Genomic DNA, 25,485 nt, shown 5'->3' on the forward strand with positions numbered 1-25,485 from the left:
CGCACTCACCATGCGCAGGGCTCGGTCCATCCAGCGCTCCCACGCCGCCTCCATCCCCCCGCCGGCCGGGCCCGGAACGCGGCGCGCGAAGCGGCTGTTTCCGGGGGAGCCGGGCGGCGGCGGCACCGGCACCGCGGGGAGGCGGCCGGGGCGTGTTGGTGTCTGCGCGGCCGCCTCTCCCCGCCCGGCGGCGGCGGCCTCTCTCGGCTGCTCCGGGCGCGGGGCCGGCTGGGGGCGGCCGGGCCGGGCCGAGGGCAGGATGCTGGGAGCCCTGTGGAGCTTCCTCAAGCGCCACAAGAAGAAATGTCTCTTCCTGGGCACCTTCCTGGGCGGTGAGTGACCCGCCTCGGCCTCCCCCTTCCCGCCTCTGTGCCGCTCCCCCCCCCCCGGCGTCTCTCCCCGCCGGGCACTTCCCTCTTGTAAGGGGCCGGTGCGGGAGCCCCAGCCCCCCGCCGTCCCCCGTGTGTGTGGTGGGGGGGCCCGGGGGCGCTTTCAGATCAGGGCGCCCAGGGTCAGTGCAGCGGCTCCTGCTCAGCTCGGGAAACACAAGTCCCACCCCGTCGCCGGCAGCCCCCGCGGCGCCCCCTGCGAGGGAATGGGGGGGCCGGGAGCCTAGGGAGCGCGCTGTATCCTGCCACCTCTCGGGCCGTGCCCTTCGGCTCAGCCTGGAGCCCCGGCGATACTCCTGCTTCAGGGGTATCGCCGATCAATAGATTGCTGCGTACGTCGGATGGACGTGCTTCCTCTGCGCTTCCACCTTGCAATAGGCAAAAGGCCCACAACCTTTTGGAGTATTAACTTGAAAGGCAGTTTTAAAAATATAATCTTCTGACTGGTTTGGATAAGACAATTACATGTTCCTATATAACTTTGGGGGCAAAATAACTTAAATGGCTTAATTGGGTTGCTGAAAATCGAATGAATGAATGAAATGCATAAAAATGAATACTTTTGGGATACAAAAAATCAGTGGTTTTAAGAAGCACAACACACCGATCTGGGTTTTACACGGTATTTATTCTTTGCAGTTATGTGGAGAGGATGATGGCACAGTAGCCAGTGAGGCAACTAGTATTTTAAAATATTTCTGTCCTGTTACCATGTTTTGTTTTCATTGTGATTGAGTTTCACTAAAATGTTACCAAGGACCATGATCCCCCTATTGCTTGTGGGGAAACTAAGAGGATCAGCTGAAGCAAACAATATCAATAAAACTTTTAGGATGTGCCCATTCATTTTGCTAATAAATCTGAATTAACTTGAAGGCCTTGAAAGCAACACATACCTTGAATTATTAAACTTTTTAATGATAGTTTAACAAAATTCATACTGCAACATTGGAAAGCCATTACCTGTTTTGTATCATACTTACAGGTACTAACTATTGCAATAATTCAGTAATCTAGCTGTGTATTTAGCTGAAATGCACCTTTGCCATCACTGATAAAAACATCCCTTGTGCTCATTTTAGCCCCAGTCTTGGAAAAGGCACTGCCCCAAAACTTAGTTGACTGGCAGTGCCATGTATGCTGCAAAGGTGTTGAATGCACCTATACGTAAATGTCTGAAAACTCAGGAAATACAGAGTTTAGTTGCACAGAATAATTTGTCCCTGCTGTGGGGATTTGTGCTAGTCTGTTAGCGTACCTATGCTATAGGGCAGAGGTAAGTATAGAGCTATAGTATGCTATAGGGCAGAGGTAAGTCTGGGTGATATTCCAGATGGAGTCCTTAAAACAAGGATTAAGGGCTGGTAATACCTGGCAGCAAGTGATCAAATATAAGCACACTAACCGTTTCTTTTACTGTACCCATGTGTTGTGTCCCCACAGGGTTCTATATTTATCTGGAAAGATAGACATCATCTGTCAAGGCAGATTGGGACACAAAGGGCATGTCTACACTGCACTTGGGAGGTGTGATTGCAGCAAGCATAGCAGTACCTGAGCCAGCTTTGATATAGCTGGATCTAGCAGGCCCTGGTCCCCGAGGACATCTCAGAGCTATCGCTGCCTGTACCTGGGCCTTATATCAAGTGGGCGTCTCGGAGCCACTTGGCTAACAGCTCTGCCTTCCTCCTGGCTCCTCTATTCCCCCCCATAGTAGAGCCCTGTAACCCAACCCAACCCAAACCCAACGGACCTGACTACAAGTGTTGGGGCTGGATCAATTGGGAAAAAAACTGGACCCTTTGGAGGTGTGGGGGGGTTGGCACAGTGACGACTGCCTGCCCTGCTCCTGCCAGCTGCCTGCAGTGCAGAGTGAGAGACTGTGGAGGAGTCGGTTCAGCAAGTGGTGGCAGACAGCAGGAGCCAGTCACACAGACTCCTGTTCTTTTTGCCACTGATGCAAGCATCCGCTGCTGCACTGACCCTATAGAAAGGAGGTGGCTGACTCCGTTTCTGGAGAATGGGTCCGGGTCAGGTTAGCAAATGACTCAGCCCTCTCAGGGTCAGGCCAGGTAGGCTCGGGTCTGAGTCAGATCTAAAGATTAGGGCCGAGCAGACCTGTACCTATAGGAATGGAAGGGCCATGGGAAGGAAACGATAACCTGTGGGCTGTGAGGAGCACATCTGCCTGCTGGAGAGAGCAAGGGGAAATGGATGGAATCCTCAGACTTCATATTCCACACTTCAGGAATAGGGTAGAGCTAGGGGAATCAGCAATATAGGAGGATTACTGAGATGTGAAGTGTTTCATCTCAATGGGATGTGCTTGGAGGTGGGAGGGTGCGGATCAGACCATCCCGTGGAGATGAATACAGCATGACATAATAGCTCTGAGACATGTGAACTGACCCATTTATCTCAGTGGGGGTTTTCCCTTTCCTAAAACCTGTCCTAGCCCCTTTTGTGAAACACCAATTTTAAGGACAGACAATCGCTATGTGCAGGTCAGTTTTAGAGCAGATTGAATATTAAAATCATCTCCTTATTGGTGGGGCAGGGGGAGGGAGGAGCCTGTGTCTAAGGAATCCCTTGACAAAATGACCCCAACTTACACCACTAACTCTGTCTCTGTCCCTGACATGGCACAGAAATATTATGGTGGGGTAGTGGGGCCACCACAATTAAAGTTTCACCAGGATTTCCATTTTAACAGAAGTTACAAAAAAATCTACAAAAATCTGACTTTTGGGTTAGAGTTTGATTTTAAAACATTTATTGTAGTTTGTATACTGCTTGATTTTTTCCATATCATTTTTTGGGGGAGGATATTTGACGTTTGCAAAGGCTGTTTTTTTAAAGGGTCATGTAACTAAATTTTTCTGTTGTCTGATATTTCCTGCAGATGCCTTTTTTCCCCCCCAGGAAGTACAGCCTTTCCAAGGGTGAAATTGATAGGGGTGAACCCTTGGTGTGTGTAGATTCAGGACTACTCTTTCTTGTGCTGGTTTATAACTGTCTCCCTGGGGACCATTACGCCAGCATGAATTGCTAGAGCACAGCATGATCTGGCTATCTCCCCTTCATCTCTGCTCAAGATTGTCCTAAACTGAGTGCGTGTAACAAGCTATGCTGGCTTTACACAGCTCGGAGCTTCCTGAGCTGCCCACTTAGGAGTGGTGCAAAGGGGATTTAGTGGGGCCATGGATTTTAAGGGTATGCAATTTATATTCCAGTTAAAACATTAATGGTTTCTGACCTAGGTAGCTTTTGACAAAGTATTAAATGGTTTTAAAGATGCAAGTATTTAATTTGTAATGAACAAATGACTGCTCATCATTGTTACACTGGGGAAGGCTCATATTTTTACTGTAAAGATAGCTAGATTGACTAAAGACTTTTAGCCGTCGGCAACCTTTAAATACTGTTTGGGTTTATAGTAGTAACTTGCTTACTCTTTCAAATATTTACTTTGTAGCCTGTGAATCTTGATTTAGTTGGAGAAAAAAAAAGTGTAAATTTGTATTTACAGCTTTGTAAGTGCACTGTAGCATCAAGAGGAATTTTGAGTCAATATCTAAACTTGTTCTGTGTACTGTTATGTGATTCTCTCCAACGAGAAGAGCTATATGAAGAGAATTAGTGTAGAAAAACACATGTATGTGGTCAAATAGCAGTGATGCTTATGGTAGTAAGGGTGATAATCCAAAAAAAAAAGTGTACTCTGGTAGGACTTGCAAACCTCCAAAACAGTGTATTAAAGATCTGAATGCTTTAGATACATATATGTCCTCTAAAACATAAATTTGATTGGTAGTCTAGGAAATTTTAACATTCTAAAATTGAGGTGGTGTTCATGTCCAAGCTCAAGTACAATGACTATAAAAATAACATTAACCATTGATCAGTTGGGGAAAAGTTACTTAGATCTGTCAATGTCATGACATGAAACAAGTGCTCAAAGTCTTTTTAATAGAAACATAGCAGGAATAGGCCAGGACTTCCCCTGAAGTCTGGAATCTTGTCTTTGCCATTAGTCAGTGCTAGATGTTTCAGTGGTCAGTGAACCTCTATATAATGTCCTCTGCCAATTATACCATACTACAATATTATAAGGTAAAGGGAGATTTCTTCTTGATCCCAGCTGCTGGTTATCTTAGGCCCCTGATCCTGCAATGTGTTGTATATAGCAGACCCCTGAAGCCAATAAGGGCTTATCTATGCTTGAAACGCTACAGTGGCACCACTAAAAGAAAAGGAGTACTTGTGGCACCTTAGAGACTAACAAATTTATTAGAGCATAAGCTTTCATGAGCTACAGCTCACTTCATCTGATGCATCAGATGCATCAGTGGCACCACTGTAGCTCTTGAATGTATGCACTTCCTATAGTGATGGTAGGGGTTTTCCCCATCAGTGTAGGTAATTCACTTCCCCAAAAGGCAGTAGCTAGGCTGATGGAAGAATTTATGCATTGACTAGCACTGTCTGCACCAGGGATTATGTTGACTTAACCGTGTCGCTCTGCAGTGTGGATTTTTCACACCCCGAGTAATATAGCCAGATCTACCTAAATATTTAGTGTTGACCAGGCCCACAAGTGGTTGATAGTCTTTGTGATTTTCATCCCAGTTAGAGATTTAATATCACTTCTGTATATTAGGACTCATCTACACCTTCAGATGCTGAGGAATTTATTTCTGACTTTTTTTGCTACCAGGCCCATACAAATATCTAAACAAAATATTTTTGTCTAAAATTGAGCTGTCCATTTTCTTTTCTTTTATATCTCGCTCTCTTCCCCCTTTCTTTGGGTTTTATGCATTTAACTTTTTCACTGACCCTTTATTTCTACCACACTCTTGCATTGTGCTTGCTTTTCATTCTCCAGTCTTTTTAAATATTTGTTGTTTGTACAGTAACTCCTCACTTAACGTTGTAGTTATGTTCCTGAAAAATGTGACTTAAGTGAAACGATGTTAAGCGAATCCAGTTTCCCCATAAGAATTAACGTCAATAGGGGAGGTGGGGTTAGGTTCCAGGGAAATTTTTTTCACCAGACAGAAGACTAATACACACACAGTGTAAGTTTTAAACAAACAATTTAATACTGTACACAGCAATGATGATTGTGAAGGTCGGTTGAGGTGGTGAAGTCAGAGAGTGGAATATTTCCAAGGGAATGCCTTACTGCTAAATGATGAACTAGTACTCAGCTGAGCCCTCAAGTGTTAACACGTTGTTAATACAGTCTCACACTCTCTCCAAGGCAGCACAAATAGAGGGAGGTGAGACAATGTGGCAGACAGACCCTGTGTGAGAGAGAGAGAGATGGGCATTGCCCCTTTAAGTACGCTAACCGCACTTTAAGTACATTGCCTTTTTAAGTAGATCAGCGAGTTGAGACAGCAGCTGCTGCGAGCAAGCTCCCTCTGTCCTGAGCCTTGTCGTGTCTCCCTCCAGCTCTATGGAGATGGGGTAAGCATGGGATAGGTGGATACCCTGACATTAGTCCCCCTCTTCCCTCCCGCACAGCTAGCAGGAGACTCCCGGGAGCAGCTCCAAGGTAGAAGGCAGGAGCAGCACATGGCAGTGGGGGAAGGGACAGCTGAACTGCTGGCAATTGATAGCCTGCTGGGTGGCTGCCGCACAGGGAACTTAGGGGAGAGGGGAGCTGATAGGGAGGCTGCCGGTCCACCCTGGTTCCAAGCACCCACCAGCTGGCTCCAATAGGCTGCTCTTTTGCAAGCAGTGGACGAAGCAGGCAGCTGCCAAACAACATTATAAGGGAGCATTGCATAACTTTAAACGAACATGGTCTCTGATTGATCAGCAACGTAACAACGTTAACCTGGACAACTTTAAGTGAGGCGTTACTGCTTTGCAGTAGCACCAAAAGCCCCATTGTCAAATTGTGAGGAATCTCTGCTTGGAAGACATTTCTTGCATAAATTCAAAGCATTATGTCTGGCATTTTATTTTCAACTTGAAGTTCCAGTTTTTAATAGTACTGTGGAAAATTCGACCCCAAATAGTCGATACCCAGATTCTTGAAGAAGAATATGATGTTGTGGTTTTGTTAAATAGAGAGAGAGAGGTCGGTAGTAAAACAGAACAAAGGGGCAGAAGTAGGAGGAGCTTAATGACATTTTGTAAATCTGCTTGTTGTTTAAAAAAATATATATCTTTATAGGAGTCTACCTACTGGGAAAATACGGGCAGAAGAAAATTAAAGAAATCCAAGAAAGAGAAGCAGCTGAATATATTGCCCAAGCACGAAGGCAGTATCATTTTGAAAGTAATCAGAGGACCTGCAATATGACAGGTAAGGCAAGCAAATACATTTTTCTGATAAGCAGAATCCTTTGGGGACTGAATCCTTGGGGATTTATTTAAACCCACAATATGGAAGGAGAAAATTAACACAGCAGCTAATTAGAACTCAGAAGCAATCAGTGCTGAATAATTGTCTTATAAAGGCATAGTTCAAATAGTTTTATTGGGGCTCTATAATAAATAGATTACAGTTCTTGTAGGTTCAAGATTCTCTAAGGTCCTTAAGCACTATCTTATTCAAGAATAAAGTGGTCGCCAAACTAAAGGGGGGGGGGTAGATTTACAGCAAGCCACCAAAATTATAATATAAACAAACTCTTATTAAGTTACATAGAATTAACTTGGCAGATAACCTTTAGTACATCCGTAAGAAACTTTGCAGTTTAATAATTCCCTAACTTTGAAGATAGACCAGTTAAAAGGTGGAACATTAAGGTGGTGGTGATTATTCTTGTATTACAACATAATCTATACTTTAGAGATGGGAATTATTTATTCACAAGTGGTTCAAGGTTTTTTATATAGCACAGGGGTGGAGCAGCATTTCTTTTTTCCCCTTTGAAGTGCATAACAGCTCTCTGGGTTGCTGAAGTGATTGAGGATACCAAGGGTGCTTGGAAAGCAGTCTGTACTTCCTTTTAACTCAACAGAAACACTTTTCCATTTCATAGTGCTGGGTTTACTCTACAGAGGAAATTAGGTTTTATTTATCCTGCTCATCCACCACAACTAAGTACCATCTCTCTGAGGGTTTTTTTTCTTTCTATGTGCATTATCATTATATACTGTGCATGTCTGTCTTTCATTTTATCCTCCTAACAGGATAGGAATTTGGCTCTGAGATCTTCAAAGAAGAAGGGAAGTTGGCCCCCAATATCCCTCTTATGTGTTTCTTGTTTTAAATATAAAACAGATCTCGCAGATATGCAGCATCCTTCCTCTTTAGAAATAAGATCAGTGTTTTCTTTTCCACTGAAGAAAGTCAAATTTTAGTTTTGGCCCAGTTACAATATACATTTTAAGATTTGATATATCAAATCATTAGATATCTCCTATTTGTATGCAAAAATAATGACACACAAGTGGCACTAACAATTTGTGTGCAAGTTGGCCTCCTGAGCACTTTGCTTGTGTTGGGTTCCATTCTATCACCTTCCTTCAGTTTTTGTTTTTTTCTTTCAGGTTCATAATTCTTTGAGGCAGTGACTGTTTTCTTATGTCTGTAAAGTACCTGGCATACTTTTAAGTTCTACTGCAGCATAAATTATAATAATTTAGGCCCTAAGAACTATATTTTGTAGTTTGTGTGTGGTAGCACAGTATTCAATTGTGAATCAGTTAAAAAGAGGAAAGATGCCTTAATGGTTGGGGTCCTAGCCTGAGATTTGGGAAACCCGGGTTCAATTCCCTGCTCTACCACTGATTTCCTCTGGGATCTTGGGCAAGTCACTCAATGCCTCAGTTTCCCATCTGTGAAATGGGGATAATAGCTCTTACCCATCTCATGGGGCATTGTGATGATAAATGCATTAAAGACTGTGAAGCACTCAGATACTACAGTAAGGGAGGCTGTCTAAGTACCTGAGAGACAGTAAAAGGAGGACTTGGAACAAAAGTCTAATTTGACCAGCCTGGCACAAAATATAACTAACTTGGGAACTAGCCTGGAGGTGAGGTTTATAGATTCATGAACTTAGCAAACAGCGGACAAGTGCAGACACAAGGAAGTAGGAAATACTCTAGCTGGAGCTGTTGTAAAGGCTGTTCCTAGACAAGCCGACCAGGCTTTGATATGAGCAGTTAGACGGGCTGGTGCAAATTTGTTTCTTCCCGCACAAATAGGAGTTCCCAATCAGTAAACAGAACAAGCCAGGGTTTCTTTGAAGCAAACCATCCCTGTGACTTTACATACTGTTAAAATGATGTAGTAAGTTTGACTGCACTGTTTCTTTTTTAATGTAACCTGAAAAGGGCCTGCCTTAACCTCTTAAAAATAGTGGTAACAAATGGGTAGTGGCCACCCCAGTTTGATTTCCACAAGACTTATTGAATTAATGTTTGCTTTTGTTAAACTATGATTGGAAACCTTAGATCTTATGGTCATGCTGTAGTATACTTTCAGCCCCTTCTGTGTATCTTGTCCTTGCCTCCAGTCACACACACCTACTAGGTATGTTGTAAATTAAGAAACAAAAATGAATTTTCTTAACTATTGGAGGGAGGGACACACTTAGGGTGGTTGTTTTTCTTTGTTTACCAATTTATTTTCTTTTAATGATAGTGCTGTCAATGCTTCCAACACTGAAGGATGCCCTAATGCATCAGCTGAATTCTGAGAGCCTCACATCTTTACTGAAAAATAGGTAAGATTATTTTGCAGGTGGTCTTAAAAAGTGTGCTAACTGATTTTGAGTCACAAATTTTCCCTGATTTGGGCTTTAAGTGATGCATTTGCAGTTTAAAGAGCACGAGAGATTTTGATTCTCTAGACCCTTTAATCAACAGTCTGTAATGGTATTCATTATATCATAATAAAATTATTATTTATTAAGTATGTAGTTTTGAGTATATGGCACTTCACAAACATTAGAAGAAAAGATCTTTGCCCTACAGCACTTAGTCTAAGAGCCCTAGCTTCAAGCACTTAACATGTGGCATTGCTGCAGAGAAAGTGCTTACAGAATCAGGCCCCATGTGAAACAGGACAGTGTGTCTTTCAATGAGTTGCTTACAGTGAATTGTAAAAATGTTTTAGACTCTTACCAAGGTCAGGCGTGAAAAGTATGCACGATAGCTTCCAATTGTAATCTCACATGGAAGAAGTGAGGTATTAGAAATTAATTTAAAGTAGAACAGGTAGGGGCACGTTCTACACTGATGAATAATGCACAGTTTTAGGGACATACCTCTACCAATTGTGGTGATGGCTTTTGTGGCTGTGATTCCTAACCCATTGAATTTAGGCTACTAAACAGCCATCATGTGGCAGTGACTTCTTTACATTTGATCTGGTGTGTATTGAAACTAGTGACCTACAAGTGAAAAACTACACAGCATATAGCCAATTTTGACCTGTCCAATCCCCTCATTACTATCGGAAGATGCTTTCACTTACATTAATGCTACAAGGAAAGCATTGTAGCTACCAAATTTCACCACAGCAACTTAAAAAAAGTTGGTTTTCCAAAAAAAAAAAAAAAAAAGCATCTGGAAATGCTATTTCAATAGTTCAGCCTTAATGAACTGATTAACTAGTCATTGTCTTACTTAATTACGTCGCTTGCTGATTTTTTTAATGCTATTTAAAATGATTATCAGCCCCTAAGAAATTGACTTATAGTAGATGTTCCAACAGTGTCTTAATTGTAGTTGTTAGCTGCCAAAACAGCGAAAAACACTCTGTTATTTCAGTGCTAATGTTTCAGTGCTGTGTTAATTTTATACAGCATATTAAATCAGTAATTTTGTCATAATAAACCATGACTTTAAAATGTATTGTAGAAAATTTTAAGTAAATATTTATAATTTAGGGGCTCTGCAATCAATCATGTTTATGTCCTGAACTAATCAGCAAAACAAGTTTGACTACAGTCCTGGGTGTCCTTTGCTTTAAGGCAAAGATGCACAGTAACTGAAGTCATACACTGTAGTATGTATTCTTGTATCAATATTGATCTGTTTCATCTAATAGGTGATTGTTTTGATAAGCTTGCAGGTCAAAATGTAAGTGAGCTCTGAGATGTTGGTGAAGTGGAGTTGGTTTTCTTCATGCAGTGGCAGTGGATGTGGGAAAGGTCAGGCCAGATAGTAAGATAGTTTTGTTTTTATCTAAATTTCTGAATTCAGATGTTACATGTAATTGCTAATCTCTTGTGGAGAGAGCTGGGTAGCCAGATCACAGATATTAAGACAATCAGGGATTCTGTACAATAGCTTGCAGGCATGAATAATCTTTTTGGATAATAATGCAGGCTAGGGTACATTCTGATCAATTGCCTCTATTTAGCTTACTGGTGCAGAGGAAGCATTGAATTTCATTTTGCTTGGATGTAGGATTGTGAGTTTTATTTTTTTGTGGAGAGACAGCTCATGAGATGAAGTGACTGACTGGATTGGATATAAAGCTGGAGTTTTTCAAGTAGCTACATATTCCTGGGCTCTGCCCAGAGATGCAGGGATGCTTTCTCACCTTCTCCTCTGGCAGAGAGGAATACTACTTCAGACCATGAGAGGTCATTTAGACTAAAGGAGGGAAAGAAAGTACATAGCAGACAGACAGACAGGATCACCATTTCCTAACATTACTATTTGTACCATGTAAAGGAGCAGAAATGGAGATTTCAGTTCTTGATGTCCTAGAGGATACATCATCTTTCTTATATTTCAGTGTGTTAAGATTGTGCCATGCCTTACTTAGTAAGTCTGTTGAAATACGAAAAGCTGGTCACCCCTTTTTTAGCATTGCTGTGGAAAAAATTTCCTCAGTCTTCCTAGGCAACTCGCTCCTATCTGATATGTCTTCTTCTCAGAGTATTCTGGTTCCATCTTGGTCTCCTCTCCCACACCAGAGCACTCCTGGCTGTTGTGACCAGGGAAGTGGTCTGCCACTGTATTCCTTATTCAGCACCTCCCATCTTTCAAGCTACTCTTTTACATTGTCTTCCCTAGTGAACAACTCCAGTGCTTGCTCCTGCTGCTAACTATGGCTTTCCAGAGAAATAAGAATAAAGTTGATGTGATTCTGGTCGGTTTTGCTGCCTCCTACAGGCTTCTGAGTAGCAACAGTGAAAACTCACATGACTGTGGTCACTTTTCACTCTTCTGTCACGTGATATTGGAGACTTAAGAAGACCACATCAGTTTACACTGAAAGGTTATTTTTATAATCACAAGCTCTAGAACAGGTTTTATATTAGATGAAAACATAGGTTCTACAAAGGTTGATAGCATTGGTTCCTCTTCCCCATCCCATTTGGCATGGAAAGTTTTGTGCCCATTATATACAAATAGAACAAGTATATTTTCAAGCCCTGTAATGTGCTGGCTTAAAGGAATGCTCTAGTATGTTTTTTTTTTTTTATGTAGGATTTTCTTTCTCTCAATTATTTTAAAACATAGTTTTTAAAATTGTTGATACTTTATTCTGTTTTGCAAAGTATAAGTATGAGTTGCTGTTACATATGCTATAGCATTCCTCAGTCTCTTCCTTTGTGTCTCCATCTGTCCACCAAAGTCATAGATTTGATAGCCTATTCTGTTTCATTCAGTCTGTTGTATTATTTCTACTAGAGAACTGAGCAGTAGATTGATATTTTAAACAAATACCAAATTCTGTGTGTTCCTTCCAAGAGGATGAAAATGGCCAGAAGTGTTGAGAGCCAGACCTTGGAAGAACCATTAATTGGGGAACAAAAATCGTAATTTAAATTTTATTTTTTTTTTACTGGAATTTCTTCCAGCCTGACTCAAGAGTAGATCGTTGTTTCCTACATAAAAACAGCGATATTTATGTAACCTTTCCAAGAAATTACAAAATACTTCCCAGATTATTTTCATGGATCATTTCATACAGCACTGAAATGCTGTCATCTCTGGAGTGGAACACAACAGCCATTCTGTATCAGCAATGCTTAAAGATAAGCATGGTTACATTATCTTATGAAAAATTAGGAAGAATTTAGGTTATAAATAAGGGTTAAATTTGGCCAAGACATTGAGGATAACATGCCTGTTGATTTAAAAAAAAAAAAAAGTGGGCGTGGCATTTTCTTTTCCACAGGTGTCCCAGAGGATACATCATCTTTCTGATATTTCAGAGCGTTAAGATTGTGCCGTGCCTTAGTAAGTCTGGTCAGTTTACTCTTTCGAGCTTCAGTTTCATCTTTAAAAAATCATCAACCGTGCTCCGTAAAGCCAAACTTGGCAATGGTTCGATTTGGAAAAAGGAGTATGACCACTGAGACTCTGGTCCTGCAGTGCACTGCACTGTGCCCACCAAGAGCCCCAATAAGTCAGTGGACTCCAGGTGAGCATAGGTGTCTGTCTGTGTGAAACAAATGATAGGATCTGGGCTCATGTCACCAACACTGCTTTCTGGATCATCAGGGTTTTCTCTTTAAATACTGAGTCACTAAGCTTATGAACTCAGACCAGATAATAGAGCTACAGAATCTAAATTGCCAAAAAAATTAATCTGGTACATGAAAATTGTTTTGAAAAACCTCCAGGATTTTGTAGTTCTTTATTATAGACACACTTTTTCCTGAACTACAAACAAATGATGGTGGACACAAACTTAATTTCAGTAATTATTGTAGTTGTATAAACTTGCCTTGCAACACTCTTATTTCTTTTAGTTTCTTTAATACTTTCTAGTTTCTCTTTGAATGTAAATGTTTTTAATATTTTTCATTATTTGTTTCCCAACAGGCCACCAAACAAGTTAGAAATATGGGAGGATTTAAAGATAATAAGTAAGTCAAAATGAAAGATTTTATGTACATATTATTGTAGCATAATAAGCCTAAAAAAAACTCTTTGTCTTCTCCTTTTAGAATATACATATCCATTTAGGTGCACAGTGTGGGTTGCTCTTGCTTTGGCAAAATATTGTTTATATAGTCACTATTCTACTACACTTCATAGCAACATTATACAGTATAAGCCATCACAGAAAGGTTCTATGGATAAGAGTTTTGTATCTCTTTGGAAAGTCATAGGGTCAGAGGCCAAGTTGAAATATCTCACTGAGCTTTGGAAGGCTGTAAGACCCTCATGAAATCTGAGATGAGTGGAATAACAATGTAGAACTATGCATGCCACACCTTCTGCACACTGTGAAGAATCTCTAAAATAGGTGCTCAGAAATGACTGTGATGGGCGCAGTATAAGAACGTGAACAAAAAACAAAAATACATCATTGCTACTAGAATGTTGGCCAGTGTACATATTATTAGCTGTTGATTTTGCTGAAGCCCAGACTCATGACAGAGTCTCATGTCAATGTCAACATATGAGGATTCAGCAAACTCTGTAGGCGAACACATATATGTGAAGCCAATGTGAGAATCGAAAACACAGTTACATGTGGACAAACAAGATTGTCCATGACCGACCAGGGCAACCTGTTGTGTCCTTGCTCTGTGGTGGTTGGATTTTTCACATAAGGTATTAAGGTGCCTTGCTTCAAAGCAGTTAATGACAACATGACAAAACTGTGCCACCTTGCTCTAACATGGGCTGTTGCTTCCCAGTTGCTGGGTCTGTCTGACATGTTTTCAAGTTTTTTAGTGTATCTTTATATTGTTTGTACTTGTCATCATGAAACTGGATACCTTGCTTTAGATGATCATAAAATATGGCCTTGTGTATTGAGTTAGCTTATGAATAAAATACCCAGAGCAAGGCAGCTGAACTTTTCTGAGCATGCCTTCAATGCCAGACATCCAACAGTGATTAAGGATTCCATTATTGGGAATCTCATCCCACTATTTCATCCTGCAAACAAACTGAACGCTGAGCATATAGAACTAATCAGGTTGCCTGTGTCTTACAACCATATAAAAGTATTGTAAGTACGATTGTCCAATAGACATATGGCTTAGTGCTTCTTTTGATGTCTCTGTCACTCCGTAGACGAAATGATAGCATTCCAAATGCAAACCTGGCCTTGCTTATGCACTGGGTAATCTCATAACCAATTATAGCATTCAATGATGGCATACTCCCTAAGTAGCAAAACTTCTCCACTGACTTGAGAGAAGCATGCTATCAGCTGTTGATTTTTTTTTTCTCAAGTTCATAGTAACCAATCATACCATAGGAGCCCCTTGTTTCATCCTTGTACGTGTTTTGGGGTAGAGGGAAAGGGAAGGATGCCATAGTGTATACATAGTTGAATAGTTGTGCAGTGAAATACCATTGGGCCAAGGTGGAATACCCCTTCCTGACTCCTAGCTACCATGTGTTGTTCTGTTTTTTTTTTAATCAGTTTCATTTTCCACTCCCTTTGGTTCTGTTTGTCTCTCTTCTACAGCTCTCTTATATACTTTGTTCATCTGGTCCCCTCCTTCTCCTTCCCTGTTTCCTAGTCCTTTTCTTCTCAGGTTCTTATTGCTTGCTACTCAAGCAGACTTACTGCCTAGTTCCCTCATGTACCCTTCCGTTCAGACATCCTCTCTGGCTCGTGGCTGGCTGCTTCAGTGCCAATGCTGGTTCCCGTTTCCTTTCTTAAGCAATATCAGCCCCTACCGTAGGTAGTTAGCAGGCTGCTGCTTGTTCCCAGACTGCTGTTATGCTGCCTTTGTCTGAATTGCATGATGAAGTCTAATGAAGTGTTCTAAATCTGTTTGCATGGCCTAATGAAGAATGGAAATTTCAATACGACACCCCATTTTATATTAGCCCAATAAAAGGGATCAGCTGGAAGTGCATATAGTTTGGGTAACTTGTGCAGTATCTTTTCTTTTTGCAAATTATTTTAATAGTGTAATTTAGCATGTTGCTTTATAGTGAATGATTGTGAATTTTATTAAGCATTTTGGCTATCACTACTGTACATATTTAGACTTATGTGATCATCTTGGTTGTGAACTTCTTTGCGTGGTGTGTGATCTAAGAAAAGAAATGAAAAATGGAATGACATGAAAAAATGACTAAAAATGAAAGTTGATACTTACTGAGCTCTGGAGAATGCTCCCCTTTGCCCTCCTAGTGATATAACTTCAAAATTATTTCCTTTTTCCTCTTAAAGGTTTTACCAGAAGCATTGTAGCTGTGTATAGTACATGTATGCTTGTAGTTCTTCTGCGAGTCCAATTAAATATTATTGGTGGTTACATCTACCTGGATAATGCGGCAATCTGCAAAAACAGCTCAGTAAGTATTTATTCATGGAAAAAAATTATTCGGTGAGAGATGAAAGGGTATATAACCAGGAATATTGGGATGAAACTATGGAAGGGAAAACTTAGGCTGAAATCAGGAGTCGGTGTATGAGAACTCTTCTGGCGGAGAGATGCATTAGTCTATGGAAGTCTCTCAGTGGAAGTAGTGATAGTCCTGTTGCTTGAAACCCTTAAAACTGGGCTGAACAAAATACTAATAACCTCACCTAACACACTTTCTGAACAACACAGGTGCAAATTGAGAGGGTTATTTGTTATTAAAGACCCAAATAAATACACATTTATCTTATTAATTTTCTGAGAGCTTGTCTACATTACTTGCTGGATTGACGGGGAGCAATCAATCCAGCGGGGGGTCGATCTATCACGTCTAGTCTAGACATGATAAATCAACTGCCGAGCACTCTCCTGTCGACTCCGGTACTCCACCAGGGCAAGAGTCAATGGAGAGCATCAGCTGCCGACTTACCTTAGCGAAGACACCGCAGTAACTAGATCTAAGTACGTCATAACTTAGATCGTTCCCCCCAACCCCTGTAGACCAGGCCTGAGATATGGCAATATCAGTATGGACAAATCAGCCTGTGGTAGGTAATCCAGTTGCAGGATTTTCGTGCCTAGTTCCTCCCAGCATATAGGCAGGCTGCCCCAAGTTACAATCTCCCACAATTGAAGAAAAATTGATTGGCTAATTACAACACTGACTGTCTAGTCATGTTGCCTGACTCCAGTTGTCCCTTGAGGCTTCCTGACTGGATATTCTTATTGGTGTTGCTAGATCATGGAAAACAGCTAGCAAGGTAAGAGATTTGGTTTTCTTTTCCGTGTTATGGCTCTCATCAACAAGAACAAATGGGCCCAACTAGGGTGTCAGATAAGATCTCAGTGAGCTACTGAATGGCTGCTCTAAAAGCATGAATTGTGGGCATTAATAGTTATCTGAGTGCTCTTCTGTATTGTTAACAGCTCCTTCCACCTTCCTTTCCAGAGTCATGAGGGGACATGCTGGTCTCTAGAGACAGGTCTGGGGCTTAGGAGGATCCACTTTCCAGTAAGGCAGCCAGAAGTGGTGGAATTCAGGGTCCAGTTGGTAAAATCTGAGGAGGTTCTTGGGCAGGGTGAGTGTAGAGGGAGAAGCGCTCTCTGTTTCTGCCATCTTCCGAGGAGTGGAGTGGATTGGCAGGATCCAGTCTGAGAGGTTGCCTTGGAGCAAAGCAGATGGCCTCCACTTCATGTCCTGAGAATTTGTTTCACCACAGAGAGTTTTAAGGCTTTTATGAGACTTGAGTTGATGTACCCCATTCCATCAGAGTGGCTTTCCTGAGGTGATCTGAGGAGCAGGAAGGTGGAGAGGGGACTGGTTCCAACTCTATCTTGCCCTCTTCAGGAGAATTCCTATCTGAGCAAAGGGTGAATGATGGATGAGGTTTTTCCTACCACTAGGGATGGAGAAGAGGTCCCTACAATACAGTGGAGGGGAAAAGATCAGGGAGCTTACCTGCAGAAAGCTCTTTTTGGAGGAGAGGTAAAAGGATCCTTTAGGATGGAAGGAAGCAGAAGCCATACCCTGATAAAGGGTCTCCTTTTTATTGGAGAAGGAGGAATGGCTGAGAGAGACTTGTCATCTCCCACCTCCAATGTGTCTGCTTGTGAGCTCCGGTTTGAGTTGATTTATTCTGGAGGTTCTCTTCTTGGGTGTGCTAGGACACATAGGAGCAGTCCTGCTGTTCCTCAGAGTCCCCGGTGGGGCAGGGGTTGCTAAATTAGATTGGCTGCTCCCATTCTTTTGCTCAGGCTTATGTCTAGCAATTCTACACAGGCTGGGAGAGGAAGGATGAGCAGAATGACCTGCTGCTAAAGAATGGATGTGCCACAGAAAGATATTTTTAGCTCTTCTTCTCAATTTTCCTTTGAAGAAGTCTTTGTCCTACCCTGTCCATGCTGTGAAACTACTGAGGTCTGGAAAGAAGATAGTGCCGCACCAGTGAGGCAGAGTTGGGAAAGCCAATGCATGATATTAGAAGGCTCTGGGGGAAATCCACATATGGTGTTGAAGGACTTGGGAGAGTAAAATCCACATCCAGAATGACTACAACCTCCATGAAAGCAAAGTAGGAGGACTTTTGCATTAATCTATACTAGTGGCTGGCACATCATTAATTGGGTTTGGTTTGGTTTTTTCTTTACAGGCACCTCTAGCTCCCCTGAAGTCCAACAGCAATATTTATCAAGTATTCAACACCTTCTAGGAGATGTATGACACTTGTAAACTTACTATTTTTATATCATGCCATTGTATGCAATATTTCAACAAATAGACGAATCATTTGGTACCTTTTTCTGCCCATAGGTCTGACTGAGTTAATAACTGTAGTTAAAACAAGCTGTGGCAGAGAGTTTTTGGAAGGTAAAGGTGACTTTTTTTCAATCTTTTCCCTGATAGTTGCTTCCAAATAGTGTCGGGGGTAAAAATATTAAAATGAGGAAACTTTTATTATTTGAAAATAGTATCTGAAAATGTCTGATTTATCTATTAATGTGCATTGGCAGGCTTAGCTTGTTGCAAACAGATTTTCTGGGTTGATCATATCTAAAAATGGTGGTGTGTTTTTGAATGTAATTTTGTCACAAGCAATAAATGAAATCTATGTTATTTACTCTGCAATTAACATTTTAGTCCTTTCTTTCCACAGTGTTTCTCTTAAACATACTCTGTCTCTTTTTGGAGTTGGAGCAGAAACTTAAGAAATCAGAAAGTTGATAGAAGCATAAGACTTGTCCCATTCAGATAATAGAGTGGATCTAGATCTCTGTTGTGTCATTATATGATGCCAGATGAAGAAAATCCATTAGCCACCCAGGTACTTGTTTAATTTTATGTGCATCATTTTTATTCTATTTTGTGCACCACATTATTGTTTTAGCATGGTAACTGTACCCTTAATGAGAGCCAATGCCAGTTATTTCACATTAAGTTAAGTGTCCTGGTTTCTTTAATCTAGGCAATGTAATGTACAGACGAGAAGAGTTAAGACAGAATTGCTTTTTATTCTAATGTCAATTTCATCCTCCAGCAAGGAGAACCAAAGATTAGAGAGGAGAAGAAAACTTCAGTGGCAATCAGTTGTTTCACTAAAACAGTTTTCCAAACTTCCTGAAGTTTGCCAGCATCATAGTTACATATCTAATCCACATCTCGCACTGAGAGGAGATTTAGCTCTTAACTTGATATAAAACTAGTTTTAAGGAATAAACTTTTCCCAGAAGGGGCGATAAGATACTCCTCTCATGTTAATGACTAAATATAAACGAGGGTTAAAGAGTACAGAATATCTCACTAAGTTACTCTGTTTCCCAGTAAACTTTCTGAAAGAAAACAGCAGTGATAAAATTAGTGAATGCTTCTGCGAACACAGAGATTATAAAGAGATTTGATAAGCACGATTTAAAACTTGGTTTCCAGTTGGACGTTTGTTACAATGATTTTATCTTATTACATTTTTAGCTTGACTTGTCTCCCTTTTCCCTGTTGCTCTTACGTTTTAATCCTTATTTTTGGTCGCTCATGGGATGTTCACTCTGAGGCTGCCTACCCTTCACATGAGGAAACCTTGTCTGTGCTTGCCATGGGTCAGCTCCCCAACCCCAATGGCCATTGACAACACAAGCACTGCCCTCTTGGCCTCACTGTCACTCTAGGATTAGTGATTGGCATACGCCAACCCCCAAGATCTCCCTGGAGTGTCCAGCCCCATGTCCACTGGACACTTGGAGTATTTCTAAATCCACTGCTTCCTTCAAACAAACGGTGCACTTCAGTTTACCACTTTCACCTCAGATCATCACTCTGCTTTACACACAGCACATAGATATCTTTATAATGACCTCAAGTACAGTAAAACCTCAGAGTTACAAACACCTTGGGGATGGAAGTTGTTTGTAACTCTGAACAAAATGTTATGGTTCTTCTTTGAAAAGTTTACAACTGAACATTGACTTAATACAGCTTTAAAATTTTACTATGCAAAAAAATTCTGCTTTTAACCATCTTACTTTAAATGAAACAAGCACAGAAACCGTTTCCTTACCTTGTCAAATCTTTTTTATATTTACCCTTTATTTTTGTAGTAGTGTATATTTGCTTTTTTTTTTGGTCTCTGCTGCAACCTGATTGTGTACTTCCAGTTCCAAATGAGGTGTGTAGTTGACTGACCAGTTAATAACTCTGTTTGTTTGTAACTCTGAGGTTCTACTGTATAAGTCTATTTACAAAGCATAGAGATTCAAGTAGCAGCAAGTAGTAGTTTTGGAAACAAATGATTACATGTAAAATAAAATCATAACACATTCTAATGCCTAGACTTACTTAAGATGATACTGTCATATCTAATAAAGTATTGCTCAACCAAAATCTTTGTAGCCCAGGCTGGCTGCAACACTTTTCATGAGACTAGAACACTGTCAGTTGTTTCCTAGGTGAAGGGTTCGGTATGTCTTCTTGCGCTCCAAGATATACTGGAACAGATATACCTTTGTCTTTATTCATAAACCAGACACTTCCCCTGCTGTTTATTTGTTCTTGTAGATTTTTGTAGTCTCTCAATCTGCACCTGATTCAGTATTCATGTAGATATATAATAATTAAAACGCAAATGGCCAGGGAGATAGATGTCTTGCCTCTTGCCTGAAAGGAACATTTCTGTGATATGTCACCTTCTGGCGACCTGCCTTAATTCCAAGACATTGCGAATATAATTTTCAGTATAGCTACATAGCTCTGTAAATATCTGTACATACATTTTTGCAATGTTTATGACAACCAGCGGGCTAGTACTGGCTCTTGTTAGAGATCTCACATGCCACCCTCAGTCAACTACAGATATTGACCCGGGGTTCCCTGTAAAGCATTTTGCACCCCCTGTGCACTCTGCCAGTTGGTACCAAGCGGTCCCTGGGTCACTTACTCCCATTTTATTAAATTTCTGAAATGAACGCTAGAGGAATGCCAGCCTGGTTCTGTAACAGTGACTTCAAAACTAGACCATTATTTTGTAGTCTAACTATATTCCAGTTGCTAATGGAGTTCCTATTAAATTTCATGTTTTGTTTTTTCCTAGGCCTGTGGACTTACCGAAAGAGATGTTGCTACTATTAAATTACTTAATGAAACCAGAGATATGTTGGAAGGTATAGAGAGAACCTGTATTAGCATTAAAATCTTTATAATAATTGCAATTTTCATATATGTACCTGGGTGGTGGTGGTTCCCCTCATAAAATTTGACCCTTAAATTATTAATTACTATATAAAATTTAATGAGGTAAAGGCTTTTAGGCTGCCATTTTCAAAAGTGCCTAAGGGGCTTGAGTGCTCAAATTCAGTGAGATTTTGAATATTGAACTCATTGGGCCTTTTGAAAAACCAAGCTTTAGCTTTTAAAACACAAAATTCTGATTAATCACTGTAAACATTACGAGACACATCACTAGAAAATATACTTGACAGAAGGAAATAATCTTGCAGTGACAAGCTGACATGACAGGTCTTTTTCCCCCTCATTTTCCTGTGGTTCTGCAATAATTTGGGCCAACTTCTCCTCTCTGGTAGATCAATGTAAGTCCAGAGTTAGTTTCATTGAAATCAGTGGTTTTTCCTCCACTCTTACTCTTACGTAAAAGTGGCAGAAATTTGGCTTAATTTTCATTTCAGATTCTATTTTAAATGGATTCCAATGGACACCTTTTATGCAGGGTTTTATCAGTTCATTTTAAATGTTTTTCTTCTACAAGGGAGTTATAAAAGCGAGGGGTTTTGCATGAAAAGGTGACAGACATTGAATATGGATAGCCTGAACTATGGCGAGGTTGTCTTTTCATTGATCTTCTAGAGGTATTGGGGATTTTATTGTTGCCCATCACCACAGTTTCTTAGCACTACAGTAAGATGATTATTGAAGTTCTAGTTCTCCTGGTATAGTGAAAATGCTTGATCGTGCGCTGGCTTTTATTCAGCTTGCAGGTGGATTTCAATGTGTTGGTTAGAACCTGTAAAGCCCTAAATGGGTTGGGACTTGGTTACTCTCTCTGTGGTATACTGCCTCAATTGAGAACAGCATTGGTGCTCAAGGTGGAATTGCCTCAATAGAAATAAGATGGAACTGCTGGCAGGGTGTTCTCTGATCCTTTTTTTGTTTTTTGGAACCTGCGTCTGCCAGAATCCATACTTGTTAATCTTCTGGACATGCTGCAAAGACCATCTGTTTGGTGGGCTGAGGAACAGATATTTTGAGCAGTCCTTTCTCTGTTGTAACCTTTAATTTATGGGATAGGCATCCAGATTGCCAGAGGGGTGCCTATGGGTGTATTTTAAAAATGTGAAGAACTACATACTAGGAACCAGAACAGCAATTTTTTAAAACTTTTTTTTTTTACAGCCCAGATTTTAGTACAGTTTTGAGCACGTGTTTAAACAGGGGATTCAGTCGACTTTTGGACAATATGGCAGAGTTCTTTAGACCCACTGAACAGGACTTGTGTCAGAGTGGCTCTGTAAATAGGTAAATATTACTTTGATGATATTTTATGAGTTTTTTCTGTCTTGATTATGCTTTGACTTACAGTAATCTCTGCACATGGTTATAGATTCCATGGCCCCGTTATAATGGAAGTAACTGGTGATGAGAAGAATTCTAGCACTTCATAAAGATAACATGGATTTTAGTATTTTACTCACTTAGTGAGGTAGAGACGGTACTAGCTTTGTCATTTTACAGGTGAGGAAACAGCAATATGAGCTGTGATTTGACTAAGGTCTTACATAGTCGTGGCAGCGTTTAAAGCTAGAACTTCAGAGTCTTGGCTCTCTGTCCTGTGCTTAGTCTGCTAGAGCATACTGATAATTATGTTAGCAATAGTTTTTACAAACCCTGAGTTCAGAGTCCTGCAGCCTAGCCACTGGGACCAGACTCATCCCTGTGTGACGCCGTTGTCTGTTTAATCCCCTACTCTTAACACACTCATCCTCCTTATAAAGCTTGTTTTAGCACTCTCTGATATGAAGTTTCACTCCTTGACTCCCAGATGCTTAGTTTAACCCCTTCTGAACTACGTTCCATCTATAATACTGTCAGAGTACACAGCGCTGTACAATAATTGGAGTGTGGCGGAATACAGAATAGGTCCTTCCTGGAAGAATGGATGCTGAAAGGCAAATGGATTTAAAAAACCCCCACACAGGATAAACATAGAATAATATGAGGTCATTTTATAGCTGAAATACTTAACAGAATAGATAAATTGTGGGCATTGCCAAAGGAGCTTGACTTAATTGCACTTCCCTTGATAACACACTCTTTATGCCCTGATCCTGCATTGGGGAACATATAGGCAAACTTCTGCATCTAGTGAGAACCCTGTTGGTTTCAGTGAGACTCTGCGTGTCGTACAGGCGTCTGCTTACAAGAATCTGTTTCAAGTGCAGGATTGAGTTTTTTTTGAGACGGACTGTGAAAGGGGCATGTGGAGGGGCTTTATTACTCTGATATGTTTAGTAGTAAGATGAAAGTGAAATATGTGTACTTTTTGGGTGAGATCCTGGCTACACTGAAATCATGGCAAAACACCTTGTTTGAAACTCCACCACTCATCCAGTTCTAAAAAATCATTTCAAATGGGGAAAGAGAAAGATTACTCATGTCAATAACAAAAAGCAGAACTGATTTTTTTTTTTTTTTTTTTATGCTTGATAGTCCCCCTTAAATATCATTTATTTAAATGGATACAATTACTGTACTATTTTGGATTCCTATTAATCTCCCATCTGTCCTACTTGACTCCTCATGCTACCTCCAATAGTATTTGAAAGAGGAGGGACTGCAAACTGACATCGCTAGTGATATGATCGGTACAAACTTTGGTTGAACTATAGTTCTTGCTACATGTGACACACCTATGTGTTGAATGGAATACAGTCACAACAGATCAGTTGCTGCTTGAGCTTGTTTCTATATGTGTGCTTTTAACAAAAGACCTGATAAAGACCAAATAAGTAAACTTCAAACCACATACAATGCAAATCTGAAACTTACTCTTTTAAGGGTAAAAGAGATGGAAGGACTTTTTCAGCTTTGTAACAATCCCAAAGAATTTATATATAGTTTTCGCAATGTAAAAAGGAGACTTATGCCTGCCTCTGATGTGTTTCTATTCCTTCTAGTCTTTCCAGTGTCAATCTTCCTTTGGCAAAGATAATACCCATCATAAATGGACAGATCCATTCAGTGTGCAGTGAAACCCCTAGTCACTTATTCAGGTAGAAGCCTTTGTACTTACTATCTTAAAAGTATCCCAAGTCTGCTAAAATATTCATTGTTAAATGCAACATTTTATATCAAAACTGTATTGCCCAATTCTCATGTGATGAGTTTTAGTTCAGTTTCTTTTAAGAAGTGGGAACACTGGTGGCCTTAAGGAAAGGCTCTCTCTCATCCCTGCTACCTGCAGTTGTCAGTGGAAGGGTAGGGAGAGCAGGGGGAGAAGAAAAGGATGGTGGTAAATGCAGAATGATTTCTTGATCAGACTGCTTTGGCAATTCTGATCACAATTTTGTTTTTCAAATGTGACAAACTTATATTTGAGTAAAAAACTCAACACTTTCTGGTATCAGACTCTGTCATGTTTAACCATGTGTAAGTACTTCAGCAAGAAAAAGGTGATGGTTCTTAAACTAGTTATTTTTTACTTCCATCTTCTTCAGGACCTGTTGATGATGGAACAAATGAAAGACTTGCTGCTAATGTGTATGAAGCTTTTAGTACTCCTCAACAATTAGAGAAGTGAACTGTGCATCAAAAACAAACAGATCATGTCTTTATATAGTACATCCCTTGTGAATACCTGTGGGAATTTAAGGATTTTGGTTAATTTTATGATAGTGTAGGATTGCTAAACCTTCAGAAAGAATACACTTATTGAAATACTTGGGAATGCACCTGCTATTGTTTTATATAATAGAATTCTGCTTACAACATCTGATTAAAAACTTGTTCGAAGAATCATTGTTCACTAAGACTTGTGTTAAGAAGGTTTCAGCTGTATTAACTCTTTAGAACTACTTTTATTGTACACAAAAGGCCAATATTAGGATACCTACAGTTATTGAAACTGACTTGCTTCAGATGTGGTGAATTTTGGAAGAAGCAATCTCTGATCATAAAACTCTAGAAACTGCAACAGACAGTAAGATGGGTGAAGTCAGGCTTCTCTTTCCTTCCCCCCACAAAAACTTTAAAAAACCCTTCTTTCCTCAATTCTATAAATGCCATCCTAGAGGATTAATATTCCAGAGGCAAAAGCAAAGTCTCTGCCAACTGATGCAGGTGCCTGACCAATGTTCTGGATGCTTGCCTTCTTGCTGAAGACTTAGAATAAATTGATTTTAAGAGGGTCTATTGTGTTTATGCTGTCGATGAACAGCTATCGATGTACACATTTGTAAATATTTATCTCACTTTGTATTAATTTTGATCCCAGCACACTGTCTGTATTGCAATAAAGAATTTTAATGTAAAATTTGTGTGCAATAACTTTACCAACATAAAAGAATGTCTGTCTGTACCTAAATAGGCCACCATTTTAAAACTTCACATATATTAAAATGTCTCTACATTTTAGTCTTGCATTTATTTTCATTGGTTTCCTACAGAAACTTGCAAAGACTAGAAAAATATAACTCTTTGGCACATAAGGTGGGACTACAGGAGAGCAATATTCATGTACATATGGATTTATAAGTCCACACGAGACACCTATTTAAAAACCCAATCAGCATAAATAAGAGAAACTACAGCAGCCCTACTG

General features: G+C 40.3%; 2 protein-coding genes across 12 annotated transcripts in view; one reads left to right on the forward strand and one right to left on the reverse strand.

Moving 5' to 3' along the window:
- The window catches only part of ADAT2 (adenosine deaminase tRNA specific 2), a 36,964-nt gene extending 36,831 nt beyond the window's left edge, over positions 1-133 (reverse strand). For all 11 annotated transcript variants that reach the window (XR_006280017.1, XR_006280018.1, XM_043511126.1 and 8 more), the window contains exon 1: positions 10-133. Coding sequence is in view for 9 of the 11 variants with exons in the window: in XM_043511126.1 (XP_043367061.1) it covers positions 10-54 (45 nt within the window). In the remaining 2 variants the exon portion in view is untranslated. The remainder of the gene's footprint in view (positions 1-9) is intronic.
- Positions 125-25,197, forward strand: PEX3 (peroxisomal biogenesis factor 3). The gene is given in 16 exon segments (XM_043511134.1): positions 125-332; positions 6,580-6,711; positions 9,004-9,085; positions 13,152-13,195; positions 15,475-15,603; positions 17,348-17,354; positions 17,828-17,882; positions 17,978-18,016; positions 18,019-18,035; positions 18,322-18,437; positions 18,440-18,489; positions 20,746-20,814; positions 22,060-22,184; positions 23,843-23,931; positions 24,375-24,410; positions 24,413-25,197. Coding segments are annotated over 16 exon segments (1,116 nt in total). The 5' UTR covers positions 125-259; the 3' UTR covers positions 24,466-25,197.
- Positions 25,198-25,485: the final 288 nt, after the last annotated feature.

The sequence above is a fragment of the Dermochelys coriacea genome, chromosome 3, assembly GCF_009764565.3.
Source record: "Dermochelys coriacea isolate rDerCor1 chromosome 3, rDerCor1.pri.v4, whole genome shotgun sequence".
Taxonomy (NCBI): domain Eukaryota; kingdom Metazoa; phylum Chordata; order Testudines; family Dermochelyidae; genus Dermochelys; species Dermochelys coriacea.